Genomic DNA, 14,903 nt, shown 5'->3' with positions numbered 1-14,903 from the left:
GTAGAAGTATACTCCCACTCAGACCTCCGAAGAGCAGCTATTGCTTCCATCAATGTAAGCTTTGAGGATCTTTCTTTCTAAAGTAGAGTGTGTTCTCCGCCTCAGACTTTCAAAGAACAGATCTCGCTTCCGCCAGTGCGAGCTTTGAGGAATAGCCTTTGCTTCCATTAGCTGCCGAAGTAGAAGTGTGCATCCACTCGGACTTCCGAGAGACAGCCTTGTTTCTGCTCGGACTTCTGAGGGAGAGCCTTCCGAGGAACAACTCTTGCTCTCATTAGTGCGGGTTCTAAGGGCCCCGAGGTCGTGGATCTCAATCAAGAATTTATTTGTCTGAAATAGTAAAACCGACAAATGAGATGAGCAATATCAATTTCATATCCTAATTCAGACATTATCAGAATGGGGCAATATCAACAAATAATAATGATCCATTTAAGCTACAACAATTTTATTACTCTGAGCAAGTTTATGAAAATGCAACAATCAAGTTTTTTTTTTTTGTCTCTCCGGGCCGGTCCCTCTCAAGCCGACGTAAAGCTACAACGGTCACGCAAAATTTTGGCATCAACTATGTATTTCCCAAGCATCCACAAGTTAAACAAACAACAATATATCATCTTTATTATTCAACGAGAGGAAGAGGGAGCCGAATTTCATACTCACAAATTTGGGACTGTTAGAGGGGTGAAGTCCGAAGCCGATGTTGGAAATTCAAGTTAAAATCAGAGAGGCTTTACAGACTGTAATCAACAAGACTGGGCTAGGCTTGGCAGGACCACACACGTTGCGTTGAGAGGGCGAACGTGCGTGGTCGACGTCGGATAAGCTGAAGCCGGAAGCAGCGATGTGGAGCTGGGTTGGGCAAGACCACACACGTTGCGTTGAGAGGGCAAACGTGTGTGGTCAACGTCGGATAAGCTGAAGCTGGAAGCAGTGATGGTGCCACAGAAGAGTCGGCAACCACACACGTCACGTTGAGTGGGGCGATATGTGTGGTCAGCGTTGGACCGTCGAAGCCAGAAGCAAACCAGCAGAGAGAGGCCAGCGGTGGGTATTGTCTTCACTAGTTCAAGATTGTTTGCAAGCCTCAGGACTGAAATAAATTATCACCAGAATTCCCAAATTAGAAAATGTATCAGTACATATTTATTTTGAGCAACAAAAAAAAAAATACATATATATATATTTATGTATCAGAAAAATCAAAAAAAAAAAAAAATATATATATATATATATTCAAGAATGGGGTTTCAGTAACACTTGCTCACAAATCGAGAATGACAGCGCGGGCATTGGGCAACTGGGCAAACCGGCACCGCGCTGAGTCGGCGGTGTGGTTGATGTTGATTAATCACGGCTGGAACCAAGGGCGATGAATTTCAGTGGGTGTGAAATCAAGGCCAAGATCTGGGGGTTCGGAACTCTGAAAAATGTTGATAAGCTGAGATGGAGGACCGGTGATGAGCTAAATAGCGCTGGACAACCAAAACAGGAGGCAAAGTCGCAGCAGAGAGAAGCCGACAATGGTTGAGCTCGGCAGTCGAAGGGCAGAAGCGGCTGTAACGTCGCTGAGGAGTTGGCGTCGGTGCTGGTTAGTTGAGGAAGGTTTGTGGCCGCCGATGGTGTGCAAGGAGGCGTGGGTTTTCGGTGACGATGACGGTACTCGGAGTGGCAGCAAGCTGGTTTGGTCTTGTGAGCAACCAACGGTAGCTTTTGGTGTAGCAGCTTCGAAGCTTTGTTGGAAAAGAAGGTTTGTTTTGTTGAAGAAGAAAGGAGCTGGGTTGGTGCCTGTGGAAAGAGAGAGACCTGGAACGGCTACGAGCAAAGAAAATGGGTGAGATTTAGGGTTTTACACCTAAATATAAAAAGAGGAGGCGTGATGCTAGAATATTCTCAGAATGTGCTATTTATATATATACATATATCCGTATACGGATGGATTCATTGGGTTGCCTAACCAGAAAAGGGAAGGTGTGGTTTGGGGTAGCCTCTCAAAAATTTTTTATTTTTTTTTCTCTCTCTCTATAACGGTTTGCTAGGATTTGTTTGGCTGCCATAAAATGGGTTCACGTTGCTAGAGAGAGAACATGTTTTGGGTGTGTGAAAAAATAGCACCTGGAGTGAATTTACAAAAAGCTGAAGGGTTATTGAATCTTCTAGAAGGAAAAAAAAATAAATAAAATAAAAAAAGAAGCTCGCTTGGTTTATGGTCTCTCAAACTAATATACTCTTTCTATATATATATTTATATATATAATGTGATATGGTATATGCTTCCTGGAGAATCTACAAATTTCAATTTGTGTACGTTGAGTGAAGGTAAGGTCAAAGTTTGACTATAAAAAAATGGACCTTATACATGCAAAAATAAAGATGATGATGATGATAAGTGATTTGTTTATTTATTTATTTTTTAGGTATCAAAAAAAAAAAAGTACAAAAAAATAATAATAATAATAATAAATAAAATTTTTGTTTGTCAATTTTATCCGTAATTTTCAGTGAGTCCTCAGTTTTTATCCATAAATTTTATCAAGGCCAAATATTCTCGAAGACATAATGTGAAGCATGGCTGATAAGGTGAAATTATGCATGTCCGAGAAAATTACAATTTCTCATACACGCAAGGGGCAAATGTAAGAGGAGCTAATTTAAGCCCACTAAATTATTTAGGCCCAATAGCCCAAGATTAGTGGGCCCGAATTTATCGCAAGTCCAAGATTGTTAGGCGTGGATTTATCGCCATCAAACGGGTTGAATGGCTCGAAAGGGTTCGGATCCACGAACCTAGAGACTTACTCAAGCCCGGACTCGAAAGGGTATTAAGCAAGCCTAGAGATCCGAGGCACTCGGACTCGAAAGGGTTCGGATCCACGAACCTAGAGATCCGAAGCACCTGGCTTCGAACGGATTCAAACGCAATCTAGAAGTCGCTCCGTTAATGAGTCCCAGAACACTTGCGGGCTCGGAGCTTTCCGGGATCTACGCACCAGAACCATGGGCGTAATGGAGTTCGAACAAAGGACCCGATCCCGAGGACGGTGAGTGGAGACAAATTCACTCTTCGGTTAAACTAGCCTATACCCGGGTCGAGGTGGCACGACCCCGGGGGGTCCATGAGACTCGGTAATATTTTGCGGCAGGACGTCCACTAGGACTACCCCTGACCCTTTGGGATGATTGGGGATCATTGGTTAGGTGTGGCTAAGAAGAAGGGTTCGCCGAGGGATTGATCTCCTCTTCGGGGTTTTCTCATCCTCGGAGAAGTCACCTCCTCGGAGAGGTCACCTCCTCGGACAAGGTGGTTAGAGAGAATATCCCCCATGTGCCTTGCACATGGGCTCCATCCTACATCATGAGGTGCCTATAAATAGCACCCACCCATAGCTTTACAAGGGATGAATTTTGGAGATTTTTCAACTCTTGGGAAAGAACTAATTTCCCATCTCCATTATCAACCTTGAGAGTGAAAGTGGGAGATCCCTGGGAGAGCCTTGCCATTATTCTCTCTCTAGCCATTTTGCCTTCTTCTTCACCCAATCTCTTATCTCCATCATCTCCTTTCTTTTGTGTTTCTTAAGTTGAGACCGTTGAAGAATCTAAGCCTCTCACATTTCTTCTAGAGAATTCGAAGTTGTTCTTCAAGGATCTTCGAAGATTTTCGAATTTTCCAACTCCTTTCTTGAACCCTCTCCTACAACTAGAAAATTAATTTGTGTTTTAATTTTTTCTGATTTTTGTAATCAGAGATTATGGCTACTACAACTGAAATTGCATCTGGCAGTGGTACTCCTATTGTTACACCTACATCTGTCCCTATCCAGAACCATGTTCATGTACCAATCAATCATGGAGAAAAACCGGAAAAATTTAACAGTACCGAGTTTAAGAGATGGCAGCAGAAGATGCTGTTCTATCTTACAACTCTTAATTTGGTCCAGTTTCTCCATGAAGAGGCTCCAGCACTTAAAGAGGGTGAAAGTGATCGGCAAGTTGTTGATGCTTGGAAACATTCAGATTTCCTGTGCAGAAACTACATCCTAAATGGCCTTGACAATATGCTGTATAATGTATACAGTCCTCTGAAAACAGCAAAAGAATTGTGGGATTCTTTGGAGAAGAAATACAAGACAGAAGATGCCGGCACGAAGAAATTTGTCGTCGGTAAATTTCTGGATTTTGTTATGGTTGACTCCCAAACGGTAATATCTCAAGTTCAAAGTTTTCAAATAATTTTGCATGATATTCATTCAGAAGGTATGTCTCTTAGCGAGTCATTCCAAGTCGCTGCTTTAGTGGAAAAGTTACCACCGGCTTGGAAAGATTTCAAAAATTATTTAAAACATAAACGCAAAGAGATGACTATGGATGAATTGATTGTAAGACTAAGAATTGAGGAAGATAACCGAAAGGCTGAAAAGAGGAATGGGAAAAACCCCATTGAGTCCAATGCAAATGTGGTTGAACAAGTTCATAAACCACATAACAAAAAGAGAAAGTTTACTGGAGATGGTCCTAAACAAGGCGATAGTAGCAAGAAGTTCAAAGGAAAATGCTATAACTGTGGCAAAACTGGACATCGAGCTTCTGACTGCCGCCGCCCTAAGAAGAATCATGGAAATACAAGTAAGAAGACCACCAATCAGGCCAATGTAACAGAATTGGATTACATCTCTGACGGAGTGAATGACATCAACCTTTCTGCTGTGGTGTCTGAGGCTAACTTGGTTGGAAATCCCAAAGAGTGGTGGGTTGACACTGGAGCAACTCGTCACATATGTGCGGACAAGAAGATGTTCACTACCTACAATGAGGCAGCAAATGGTGAACAACTTTTCATGGAAAATTCTTCTACTTCTACTGTGGCTGGACAAGGGAAAGTGATCTTGAAGATGACATTAGGGAAAGAACTGACCCTCAACAATGTACTGCATGTACCTGACATCCGGAAGAATTTAGTTTCTGGGTCTTTGTTAAGTAAAAATGGTTTTAGGCTTGTATTTGAGTCTGATAAATTTGTATTAACAAAGAGTGGTATGTATGTTGGTAAGGGATACATGAGTGATGGTCTCTTTAAGTTGAATGTAATGACTGTTGTACCGAAAGTTGCTATGAATAAGAATAACACATTTTTTGTTTATATTCTTGAGTCAAATTTATGGCATGGTAGATTAGGACATGTGAATTTTGATGCTTTGCGTAGATTAATTGGTTTAGATTATATACCAAAGTTTGAAATTAATCCTAATCATAAATGTGAAATTTGTGTAGAAGCGAAACTAACTAAGGCTCCATTTAAATCGGTTGAAAGAAAAACCGAACCTCTAGAATTAATTCATACTGATGTATGTGATCTAAAATTTATTCAAACTAGAGGAGGCAAAAAGTATTTCATAACTTTTATCGATGATTGCACAAGATATTGTTATGTTTATTTACTTAGAAGTAAAGATGAAGCCTTAGAAATGTTTAAACTCTACAAAACAGAAGTTGAAAATCAACTTGGTAAAACCATTAAAATGGTTAGAAGTGATAGGGGTGGTGAATATGATGCACCATTAAATGAATTTTGTGCACAACATGGCATTATTCACCAAACTACAGCCCCTTATTCTCCACAGCAAAATGGAATTGCTGAAAGGAAGAATAGAACCCTAAAAGAAATAATGAATGCCATGTTACTAAGTTCAAGCTTACCACAGAACTTGTGGGGGGAAGCAATATTGTCTACTAATTATGTTCTTAATAGAATACCCCACAAGAAAACCAAAAGCATTCCTTATGAATTGTGGAAAGGTCGACCACCTTCCTACAAATACTTAAAAGTGTGGGGGTGTTTGGCAAAAGTTGAAGTACCTGTTCCTAAAAAGACTAAGATTGGACCAAAAACAGTAGATTGTATGTTTATTGGTTATGCTCAGAATAGTAGTGCATATCGGTTTCTGACTTATAAATCAGAAATACCTGATATAAATGTGAACACTATTATAGAGTCAAGGAATGCTGTGTTTTTTGAACATGTCTTTCCTTACAAGAAAGGACAGGAATTAAGTTCACAGAAAAGAACTTATGATTGTACACAAAGTCAAGAGACTAATGACAATCAAACACAAGAGACTAGTAATAGTCTCGACCAACAGGATTTAACTAATGATGAACCAAGATGAAGTAAGAGAGCTAAAACATCAAAATCCTTTGGTCCAGATTTTCTGACATACTTGTTAGAAAATGAACCTCAAAGCTTTAAGGCAGCAATGACAGGTCCTGAAGCACCTTTGTGGAAAGAGGCTGTTAATAATGAAATTGAATCCATTATACAAAATCATAATTGGGAATTGGTGGATCTTCCACCAGGTTCTAAACCTCTTGGATATAAATGGATATTCAAGAGAAAAATGAAAGCAGATGGTTCAATTGACAAGTATAAAGCAAGACTTGTAGTTAAAGGTTACAGACAAAAGGAAGGTCTGGATTATTTTGACACATATTCCCCTGTGACAAGAATAACATCCATTCGCATGCTTATTGCTATAGCAGCATTGTTTAATTTAGAAATACATCAAATGGATGTTAAGACAGCTTTCTTAAACGGTGATCTAAATGAAGAGATCTATATGGAGCAACCCGAAGGGTTTGTAGTATCAGGACAAGAAAAGAAAGTTTGTCGACTTGTAAAATCCCTTTATGGATTAAAACAAGCACCTAAGCAATGGCATGAAAAATTTGATCATGCAATGCTTACTAATGGGTTTAAGATAAACGAATGTGACAAATGTGTCTATGTTAAAAACACTGACCAAGGATATGTCATAGTTTGTCTTTATGAGGATGACATGCTTATCATTGGAAGCAGTCAAAACATGATTAAATCAACTAAGTAGATGCTTAACAAAAGATTTGATATGAAAGATATGGGGGTCGCAGATGTTATATTAGGAATGAAAATTACTAAAACATCTGACGGATATGCATTATCTCAATCTCATTATATTGAGAAAATTCTTGATAAATTTATCAAGGATGATTTGAATTTAGCTAGAACACCTGTAGACATCAGTCTTTATTTATCGAAAAATAAAGGTGATGCAGTGTCTCAGTTAAAATACTCTCAAATCATTGGAAGCCTAATGTACCTAATGAATTGTACTCGTCCTGATATAGCTTATGCTATCAGTAAATTGAGTAGGTACACTAGTAACCCTGGAGAAGACCATTGGAAAGCGATCATTCGAGTTCTTAGATATCTAAGATTTACTCGTGATCATGGTTTGAACTTTACTCGGTATCCAGCAGTACTCGAAGGTTATTGTGATGCCAATTGTATATCGGATACTAAAGATTCAAAATCCACTAGTGGATATGTCTTTACTCTAGGAGGCGCTGCTGTTTCTTGGAAGTCCACGAAACAAACTTGCATCGCACGATCCACAATGGAATCCGAGTTCATTGCTTTAGACAAAGCAGGTGAAGAAGCAGAATGGCTTCATCACTTCTTAGAAGACATTCCAATGTGGCCAAAACCTGTGCCAGCTATTTGCATTCATTGTGATAGTCAATCGGCAATAGGCAGGGCACAGAATCACATGTATAACGGTAAGTCACGACATATTCGTCGTCGACATAATACCGTAAGGCAATTGTTGTCAAACGGAATAATCTCAATAGATTATATAAAATCTAAAGAGAATATTGCGGATCCGTTAACAAAAGGTTTGACAAAAGAGCTAGTGTATAGTTCATCGAAGGGGATGGGATTAAAGCCTATTACATAAGAGTCGTCATAATGGTAACCCTACTTATATGACTGGAGATCCCAAGAACTAAGTTCAAAGGGACAACTAAGTTATGTATGGCTCGCCAGAAATCACCAAGGGATTAAAATTCCTACCCATTCCTATGGTGAGAGTGATATCTGCAACATATGTTGTCTGCAGGGGTATAAGGATAAGCTTTGCTTTTAATGATTACTTATATCTTGATTAAGGCATAAAATCAAGATGAGTATAAGGAGATACTCATAATAAGAATCACCTATATGAGTGTTGAACTGGGGCCGGTTCTATGAGAATGAAGAGGCTAAATTCTCTAGAAACACTTATGAAAACCAGACGCGTTCAAGGCCAAAATGAACACAACAGTGAGAACCACGATGTGTTAGAAGATATTTTGTGTGAAATCTATTGTCTTGGCTTACACAAATGGCTGAACAATTCAAGGCATCGCGTCCATTCGTCAGCCAGTAAGTCTGATAGATTATCACTAGGGAAGGTTCAAGGCCGAAAACTACCTATCCTGATGCAAGATATTTTCGACTTATACTCTTTCGTTAAGTCTGCATATTGTTGCATTTCTGTTGTCATCAAATTCCATTCATGTGGGGGATTGTTGGAAATGGTAGAAAAATTCTGGGTAAAACCAGAATTTTCTCTCAAGTTTGGTCTAATTTTTAGGTGGGCCCCGAGTGTCGATTTACTCGGGTCAAAGTGGTAACGCGTTCTATGCCGCGTTGTGATTCACGTGGTATATTTGGTTGCTCAAAACCATTACCGAGTGAATGGAAAATTGAAGCCAAAGTGTGCTCCATGGAAATGGAGTTTTTGTGAAAATTCCTTAAGGTTGTAAATTGGCTTGTCCCACATTGATTTGGTGGGAAGTTTTGAAAGGGTTTATAAAGCTTGGGTTAGGTACTTGGGGTGTGCCCCAAGGGGTACCCAAGTGTTTTAGAGGGAGAGGTTATGGGCAAAATGGGCTAGACCCATTGGACCTAAAAATCACCACACACGCGCGCGCGCGCCGCCGCCGCCGTTCGTCCGGTCGGGCGGGCTGGGCTGGGCCTGGGCTTGGGCACGGGTGCGTGGTGTGTGGTTTGGTTGGGCTTCTAATCTTTTTGGGCCAAAAACATTTGAATTTAATTTTATAATTCAAATTAAACTAATTTGGATTTTCTGTACATCCAAACAGGGCCCTTCCCGTTTTCAAACAGAAATAATCTAGTTTGGAATTAGTGCACACCCAAACAGGGCCCTTCCCGTTTTTTGCTATCTGTTTGAATTATCAACAGATTCAAATCTGTTTGAATTCAAAACCAACAGGTATCATACCTGTTCAATTCAAAACCAAGAGCCACCTTCACATCTATAAATAGGACCACCCTCATTTGATGTTTTAAATCCAGAAATTTCGTATTTCACCTCTGCTAATTATATTCTTCATCTTGCTGCATTTTATTTCCGAAAGAAAGAGTGTAAACTCTTAGTGTGTTCGTAAGGCAAACAATTAGTAGTGCTGCTATTGTTTGTGGTAGATCATTTCATCCTGGGAGATAGACGTCCAAATTCTGAAAGCACCGTGGAGAGGACGAATCTGTCTTAAGAACACAGTGTCAAACACTGGACTTGATCAGAAAATAATTCGAAGAAATTAAATCAAGTAAGTTATTTAATTTATTTTCAGTATTGTTTTTATTTATTTAAATCAGATTTTAATTTTGTTTTTGTAACAAAATAAAATCTGTTATTTATTTATTTCAAGTTTGATTTTTGTAATCAAACAAATTCTCTCATTTTCTTTATTTCTTTTTATTCTGGTTGATGTTTAGTACACAACAGAATTTAATTAATTTAAATACAGTAAAGATTGTCCAACAATTTTTACCCATAATTTTTCTACCAATTCCAACACAAATCACCCTACGGTGACCCTTGTCACACATTAGGTCTAATAACTCCAACTCATGAACCATACTTGTGAACAATTTTTTTGTTAGACATTTGTCAATCCAGTTACTTCAATAATACATGTTGGCTACAACTTCTACATCACCAATCTTAACTAGAATAAGTTTGGAACACATAGCTTATGAACTAGAAGGTGAGCATGATGTGTGTATTAAAAAAAAATAGAGATGATTATAATTGTCATTTAAAAAACAAATTGAACGTAAATGAAGAAAAATAAAATAAAATTGAACAAGTGAAAATTTGAAATAAAAAATTTAGATAATAAATAAGAACAATTTAAACGTAACAAAATGCATGGCATAGACCTTCACACCAAATTGTACTATATTTTATATAATAAAATGAATAAAATAGATTAAATGGATTATTATATACTTTCTAGACATTAATTTCTGGTCAAATACAACTTCTACATGATTAATCTTAACTAGAGTAAGTTTGGAGCACACACTTTAATGGATTGTTATACACTTATGGACATTAATGAGTGAGAAACATAAAATGAAATTTGCCATCACTTGTGATTTAATGATTGTAAAAACAACTCTAATGGTAAAGCGATATATATATATATATATATATATATATATATATATATATATATATATATATATATATATATATAAGTAAAAGGCGGTTTTTAACCCCTAAGGCCTGTGAAAGTTTCAATATCCCAATCTGAATTTTCTAAATTTTTTATTTTTTATTTTTAAAAAAATCTCAGCATTTATTGATTTGGTCAAAATCCCTTTATCAACATTTATTAAATTTTTTCAATCCACATGTATTTCCATATGCCTGCATTTATTGATTTGGTCAAAATCCTCTAATTAGCATTTAAAATCCCATCATACAAATAATTATAGAAACAATCAATGTATAGTTACTGCAGTACCCTTTTTTACTTCTCTCATACACTATGGTTAGTGATAAGATTATTAAATTATTTTTATAAAAAATCTTAAAAAACATAATTTATATGTTAAAAAAAATTTAAAACAAATATAAAATATATATAATTATCTCGTGTATAGTACGGGTGATAGGCTAGTATATATATAATAGTGAGACAAATTCATTGCTAAAAAACAACACTGCCAAATCTTGTGTTAAATTTAGCTAAAAAATTGGCAAAGCTATTTTTCACCACATCAAATCTTCAACCAGAAACCCACCTTTTTGCCTAATGAGAACTCACAATTTTCACAAACCAAAACTTACAACTATTAAATTCCAAAATTACAAAAAATAACCGTTCTAAAATTATAATTAGAGAATTTCAATTAAATCAATAATCACAATTTACATATCTTTCAAAAACACAAAATCAAAAAATAAAAAAGCTTAAAATTCTTGATAAAGGGTTTTATGTAGAATGGAGCATTGTAAAACTTAGATGAGAAAATTTGAAACTTCGTTGGATAATGGTAATGTAAAACTAGGGTAGTTGAATAATAGTGATGCGGAATTATGTTGTATCAAAATCACAAGTCACCATTGGAACAGTGTAGCCAAGAAATAATCTTTTTGCAATGTAGAAAGCCAAAAAATGAATTTGGCAAAGCCAGAAGGGATCCAAAATAATTCCAATTAAGAAGAAGAAGAAGTAAAGAATAGAAAAGAGGTGACTCTTCAATGTCTAGTCTTCAAGAAGATAAGCAAAAGTGTAATAGCCAAAAAATACCTGCAATTCTAACTCTTTGGAGTACTGAACCAGAAAAGTATGGCAAATGTAACATCATTTACAGAGTACACAAACAATCAACAGCTAATTAGTGTTATCAATATCCAATTAGCTTGGCAAAGTGAATCTCATGACTCTCCCCAAGTTTATTGAAAAGAGGTAGGTCAATGAAATGGTTACACAATTTATAATATCAATTTGCAACTTACATTCTGCCATCAAAATACAAATCGATAGTACAATGATTACATCATTACAGTAGTACAGTGTAATAACAAGACCTTTTGCATCCACCAAGTGAATCATTCAAATATGGAAAATTCTATGGTGCGTTCACGGTGCACAGCATCAAAAGTTATGATTGAATGTGGTCGTTTACAACATAATGTAGTTACCATTGTAACTATAGTCGGTTATGATAAAATGCTGTGGTTACAATCTGTCATAGATTCGAAGCATCAGGTAGGTTTTCAGGCCTCACTTCTTCTTGAAAAATTTCCCACCTTTCTTTCCCATGCCAGTCCCAGCAAGGCTTGACAGAAGGAGAGATTTGGTATCAGGCCCCCACTTCAATTCTTTAAGAACGGAAAACAAAGTTGAAAGAGCAGGAGTCACTTCACTGTCTTTTACATTGTTACAGGATACAACTCGGAGCCTTTGAAACTCCTTCCATGACAGAATCACAGACTCCAGGCCTTGAGTTGTTAGCATCGCACAACCTTCTAAAGACAGGAACTTCACCCTCCTGAAAAAATGTTGAGATACAGTCTCCTATCAAAGAACTTTCGAAATCAACTGCTAAGATTCTATTGCATCTTGATTCACTGTAATCAATTCATTCTTGTTATTTCACAGAAGAAAACAATTGAAAGTTGAAAATATTAACTAGTTTTTGAAAGCTAGGCTGCTAGGAGTCATAAAATCACAATTAGAAAATGCTACAGCCAGGAGTCAACAATTTTAATAAGCATACAGATATCATATTTGCCACGCAGCCCTACTTCTTTGCTGTGAACGTGAGCTTCAATAAAAACATGTTTAGCAAAGAAGTTTTCTTGTATTTGGGAAAACTATCAGACATATAATGTTGATGCCATGGGGAAATTGAAATCAAGAATCTAAATTAGTTAGTTGTCTAGTGTAAGCTCATCTGCATCACCCTGTTTGGTTTCGTTTTCAGAATCTGTTTTCTGAAATAGTTTGATGAAAATCACCGAACGGTTCTGGAAATAGTACCAGGCAACAGAAGTAAATTAATTTTGTTTTTTCTGGCTTATCAATACAACTAAATTAACAGACAGAGAGAGCTCCATACCTGCAGATACAAGCAATGCTGAATACATCATTGTCCAATCCCCAACAATTCTGGAAAACAATCTCCTTCACAGCCCCACAAATGAGAAACAATGCTCTCACACTCTGCTTATCTCGCAATTGGCATTTCTCTAGATGCAAATGCTCGAGTGTCCGGCAAGAGCCCAAATGCTCATCAAGCCCAGGACTACAATCGATTCTCTTACATGATTGAAACTTCAAAGTTTTCAAATTCTCACAATATGAAAGAGCTGATAACCAGCCACCATCCATCCTATGATTAGTCAGAGTCAATTCTTCAAGCATTTGGCAGCACTGCCCAATTGCTTTGATCCCATCATAGCTTCCCTCACATCCACTGAGCTCAAGCTTCACCAATCTCTTACACCCTTGTGCCAATATAGTCAAACCAATGTCTGAAACCAAAGACCCATAAAACCCATCAACAAATCCAATCAATTTCAGTATCTGAAGATTCTGAAACGCCGCGATACCGTGCAGAACCTGATCGTTACACCGATGCAATTCCAATTCTTGCAATGTAGGACACTCCTCAGCAACACTCAATAACCCAATTTCACTAGCATTGATAACCATAAGTTTTCTCAAATTTGGGTACCCACCAGCTAATGATTTCAAACCAGAATCAACTTCATCAATTGATAACATGTAATTCTCAGGAACAAACCCATTTGGGGAAACATTGGAATCAATATGAAGAGAAACAAGATTACGAGTCAACAAAATACCCGAGTTTTTAGGCGAAACTACACATCCATGAACCAAATCGACATGGATGAGATTTGGGAATCGAAGAAATAAACGACCGGAGACGAGAAAGTTCCAATCTAGAAGCTTGAGGGAACGAACGAGGCGGCCTTGGAGATTGAACCAGCGTTTGGAAACTAGAAAATTGGATTTTGTCTGAGATTGGGGAAGTTTGGAAAGGATTTGGAGGAGAAGTTGGTCAGAGAGGAGAGAGATTGGATCTGAGAGGAGCATAGAGCGATCGAAGAAAAGGGTTTTGTCAGGTTGGGGTTTGGGTTTGGAGAGAGAATGGAGTTTCATAGCAAAGACGACATTGTTGAGAGATTTCTTGTTGTTGAGCCAGAGGTCTGACCAGCTCGATGGTGTTTGTGTTTTCTTCAATGGAGGAACTGGGTTTGGTTTCTCAGGTGAAAAAGGCATTGTTGCCTGTGTAGTTTCGAATCCAAAGACCTCTCTGTTTCGAATCTCCTTCTTCTTCTTCTTCTGCTAATGATGGGTCTTCTCTGCATCAGCTCTTTCTCTCTCTTCGTTTTCTTCTAAATTTTCTCTCTTTGAATCTTCAGTTTCATTAAACTCACTGAGATTCTCTCTCTAGAGTAAGTATAGATGTGTCTCTCTCTCTAGATCATCTATCTTTCATAACTTTTGTATGCTCCCCAACGGACTTCTACAGGTGGGGCCCACAGTTGGACATTTTCACATAATGACCCGTTGCTATACAAATTTTGTTTTTATCTATGATTTTGAATTGGATTTTAAAAGTATAGCAAAAAGTTTAGGTGAAAGGGCAAAAAAAAACAAAAAAAAGAAAAGAACAGAAGACAAAATGTACCTTGTTTGGAAAGTTCACCATTTGATTTATTATTATTATTATTTTAGTTTAATTAATTAAAAATATGTGTTTGGTTTGTGTTTGTAGAGTAATTTTTCAGATAAAGGCTTATTTTGACAACATAGTTTTTAGTCATTTTTTTTGGTTTGTAGCAAAAGCCAAAAGTTGGCTTTTTTGGCTTTTTTTTTTTCATGTTTGGCAAGTTGGGTTGGGGCTAAAATAGCCACAAAAGACAAAATAGGCTATTTTAGCCACAACAAACAAAACATCACATCCAACCCATAATCATTACACTCTTCTCTCACAAAAAAATTCAAAAAAGCCAAAAAGCCAAAAAGCCCTTCCCAAACCAAGTTTTTTAGCCCAGGCTAAAATAGCCAAAAAAGTCAAAAAGCCAAAAAACCAACCCACTTCCCAAACGGAGGCTTAGGAAGTTGGTTTTTAGCCAACGGTGAAATTATAATTTTACCCCTCATGGGTCAAAATCTGTTACATAGGTGAAGTTGTAAATATTTTAAATAAATGGGGGTAGTTTAGTCATTTTATTATGATTTGACATCATAAA

The 14,903-nt window shown here is 37.3% G+C and overlaps 1 protein-coding gene across 2 annotated transcripts; it reads right to left on the bottom strand.

Moving 5' to 3' along the window:
* Positions 1–11,532: 11,532 nt before the first annotated feature.
* LOC114294472 (F-box protein At5g07670) lies at positions 11,533–14,132 on the bottom strand. Of its 2 annotated transcripts, none has more exons than XM_028238601.2 (2): positions 12,740–14,132; positions 11,533–12,169 (listed from the first exon to the last, which is right to left on the bottom strand). In XM_028238601.2, exons 1-2 carry the CDS (start codon positions 13,924–13,926, stop codon positions 11,902–11,904), a joined length of 1,455 nt encoding a protein of 484 aa, XP_028094402.2. In that variant the 5' UTR covers positions 13,927–14,132; the 3' UTR covers positions 11,533–11,901. The 2 variants fall into 2 exon arrangements, with proteins under 2 accessions (XP_028094402.2, XP_028094403.2); XM_028238602.2 differs by having other exon boundaries at positions 11,533–12,248; positions 12,740–14,115.
* Between the last annotated feature and the right edge of the window lie 771 nt (positions 14,133–14,903).

This window comes from Camellia sinensis, chromosome 1 (genome assembly GCF_055761805.1).
Source record: "Camellia sinensis isolate YWXY chromosome 1, ASM5576180v1, whole genome shotgun sequence".
NCBI classification, from domain to species: domain Eukaryota; kingdom Viridiplantae; phylum Streptophyta; class Magnoliopsida; order Ericales; family Theaceae; genus Camellia; species Camellia sinensis.
Note: the sequence above shows the minus strand (reverse complement) of the source record. Positions and strands in the feature narration are given on the sequence as shown.

Bases quoted from the DNA above. Each gene is read 5' to 3' on its own strand.
- LOC114294472 (XM_028238601.2), bottom strand. From the start codon at position 13,926: ATGCCTTTTTCACCTGAGAAACCAAACCCAGTTCCTCCATTGAAGAAA. The intron at 12,170-12,739 runs GTATGGAGCTCT...ACATTTTTTCAG, and splicing joins AGCATTGCTTGTATCTGCAG to GAGGGTGAAGTTCCTGTCTT.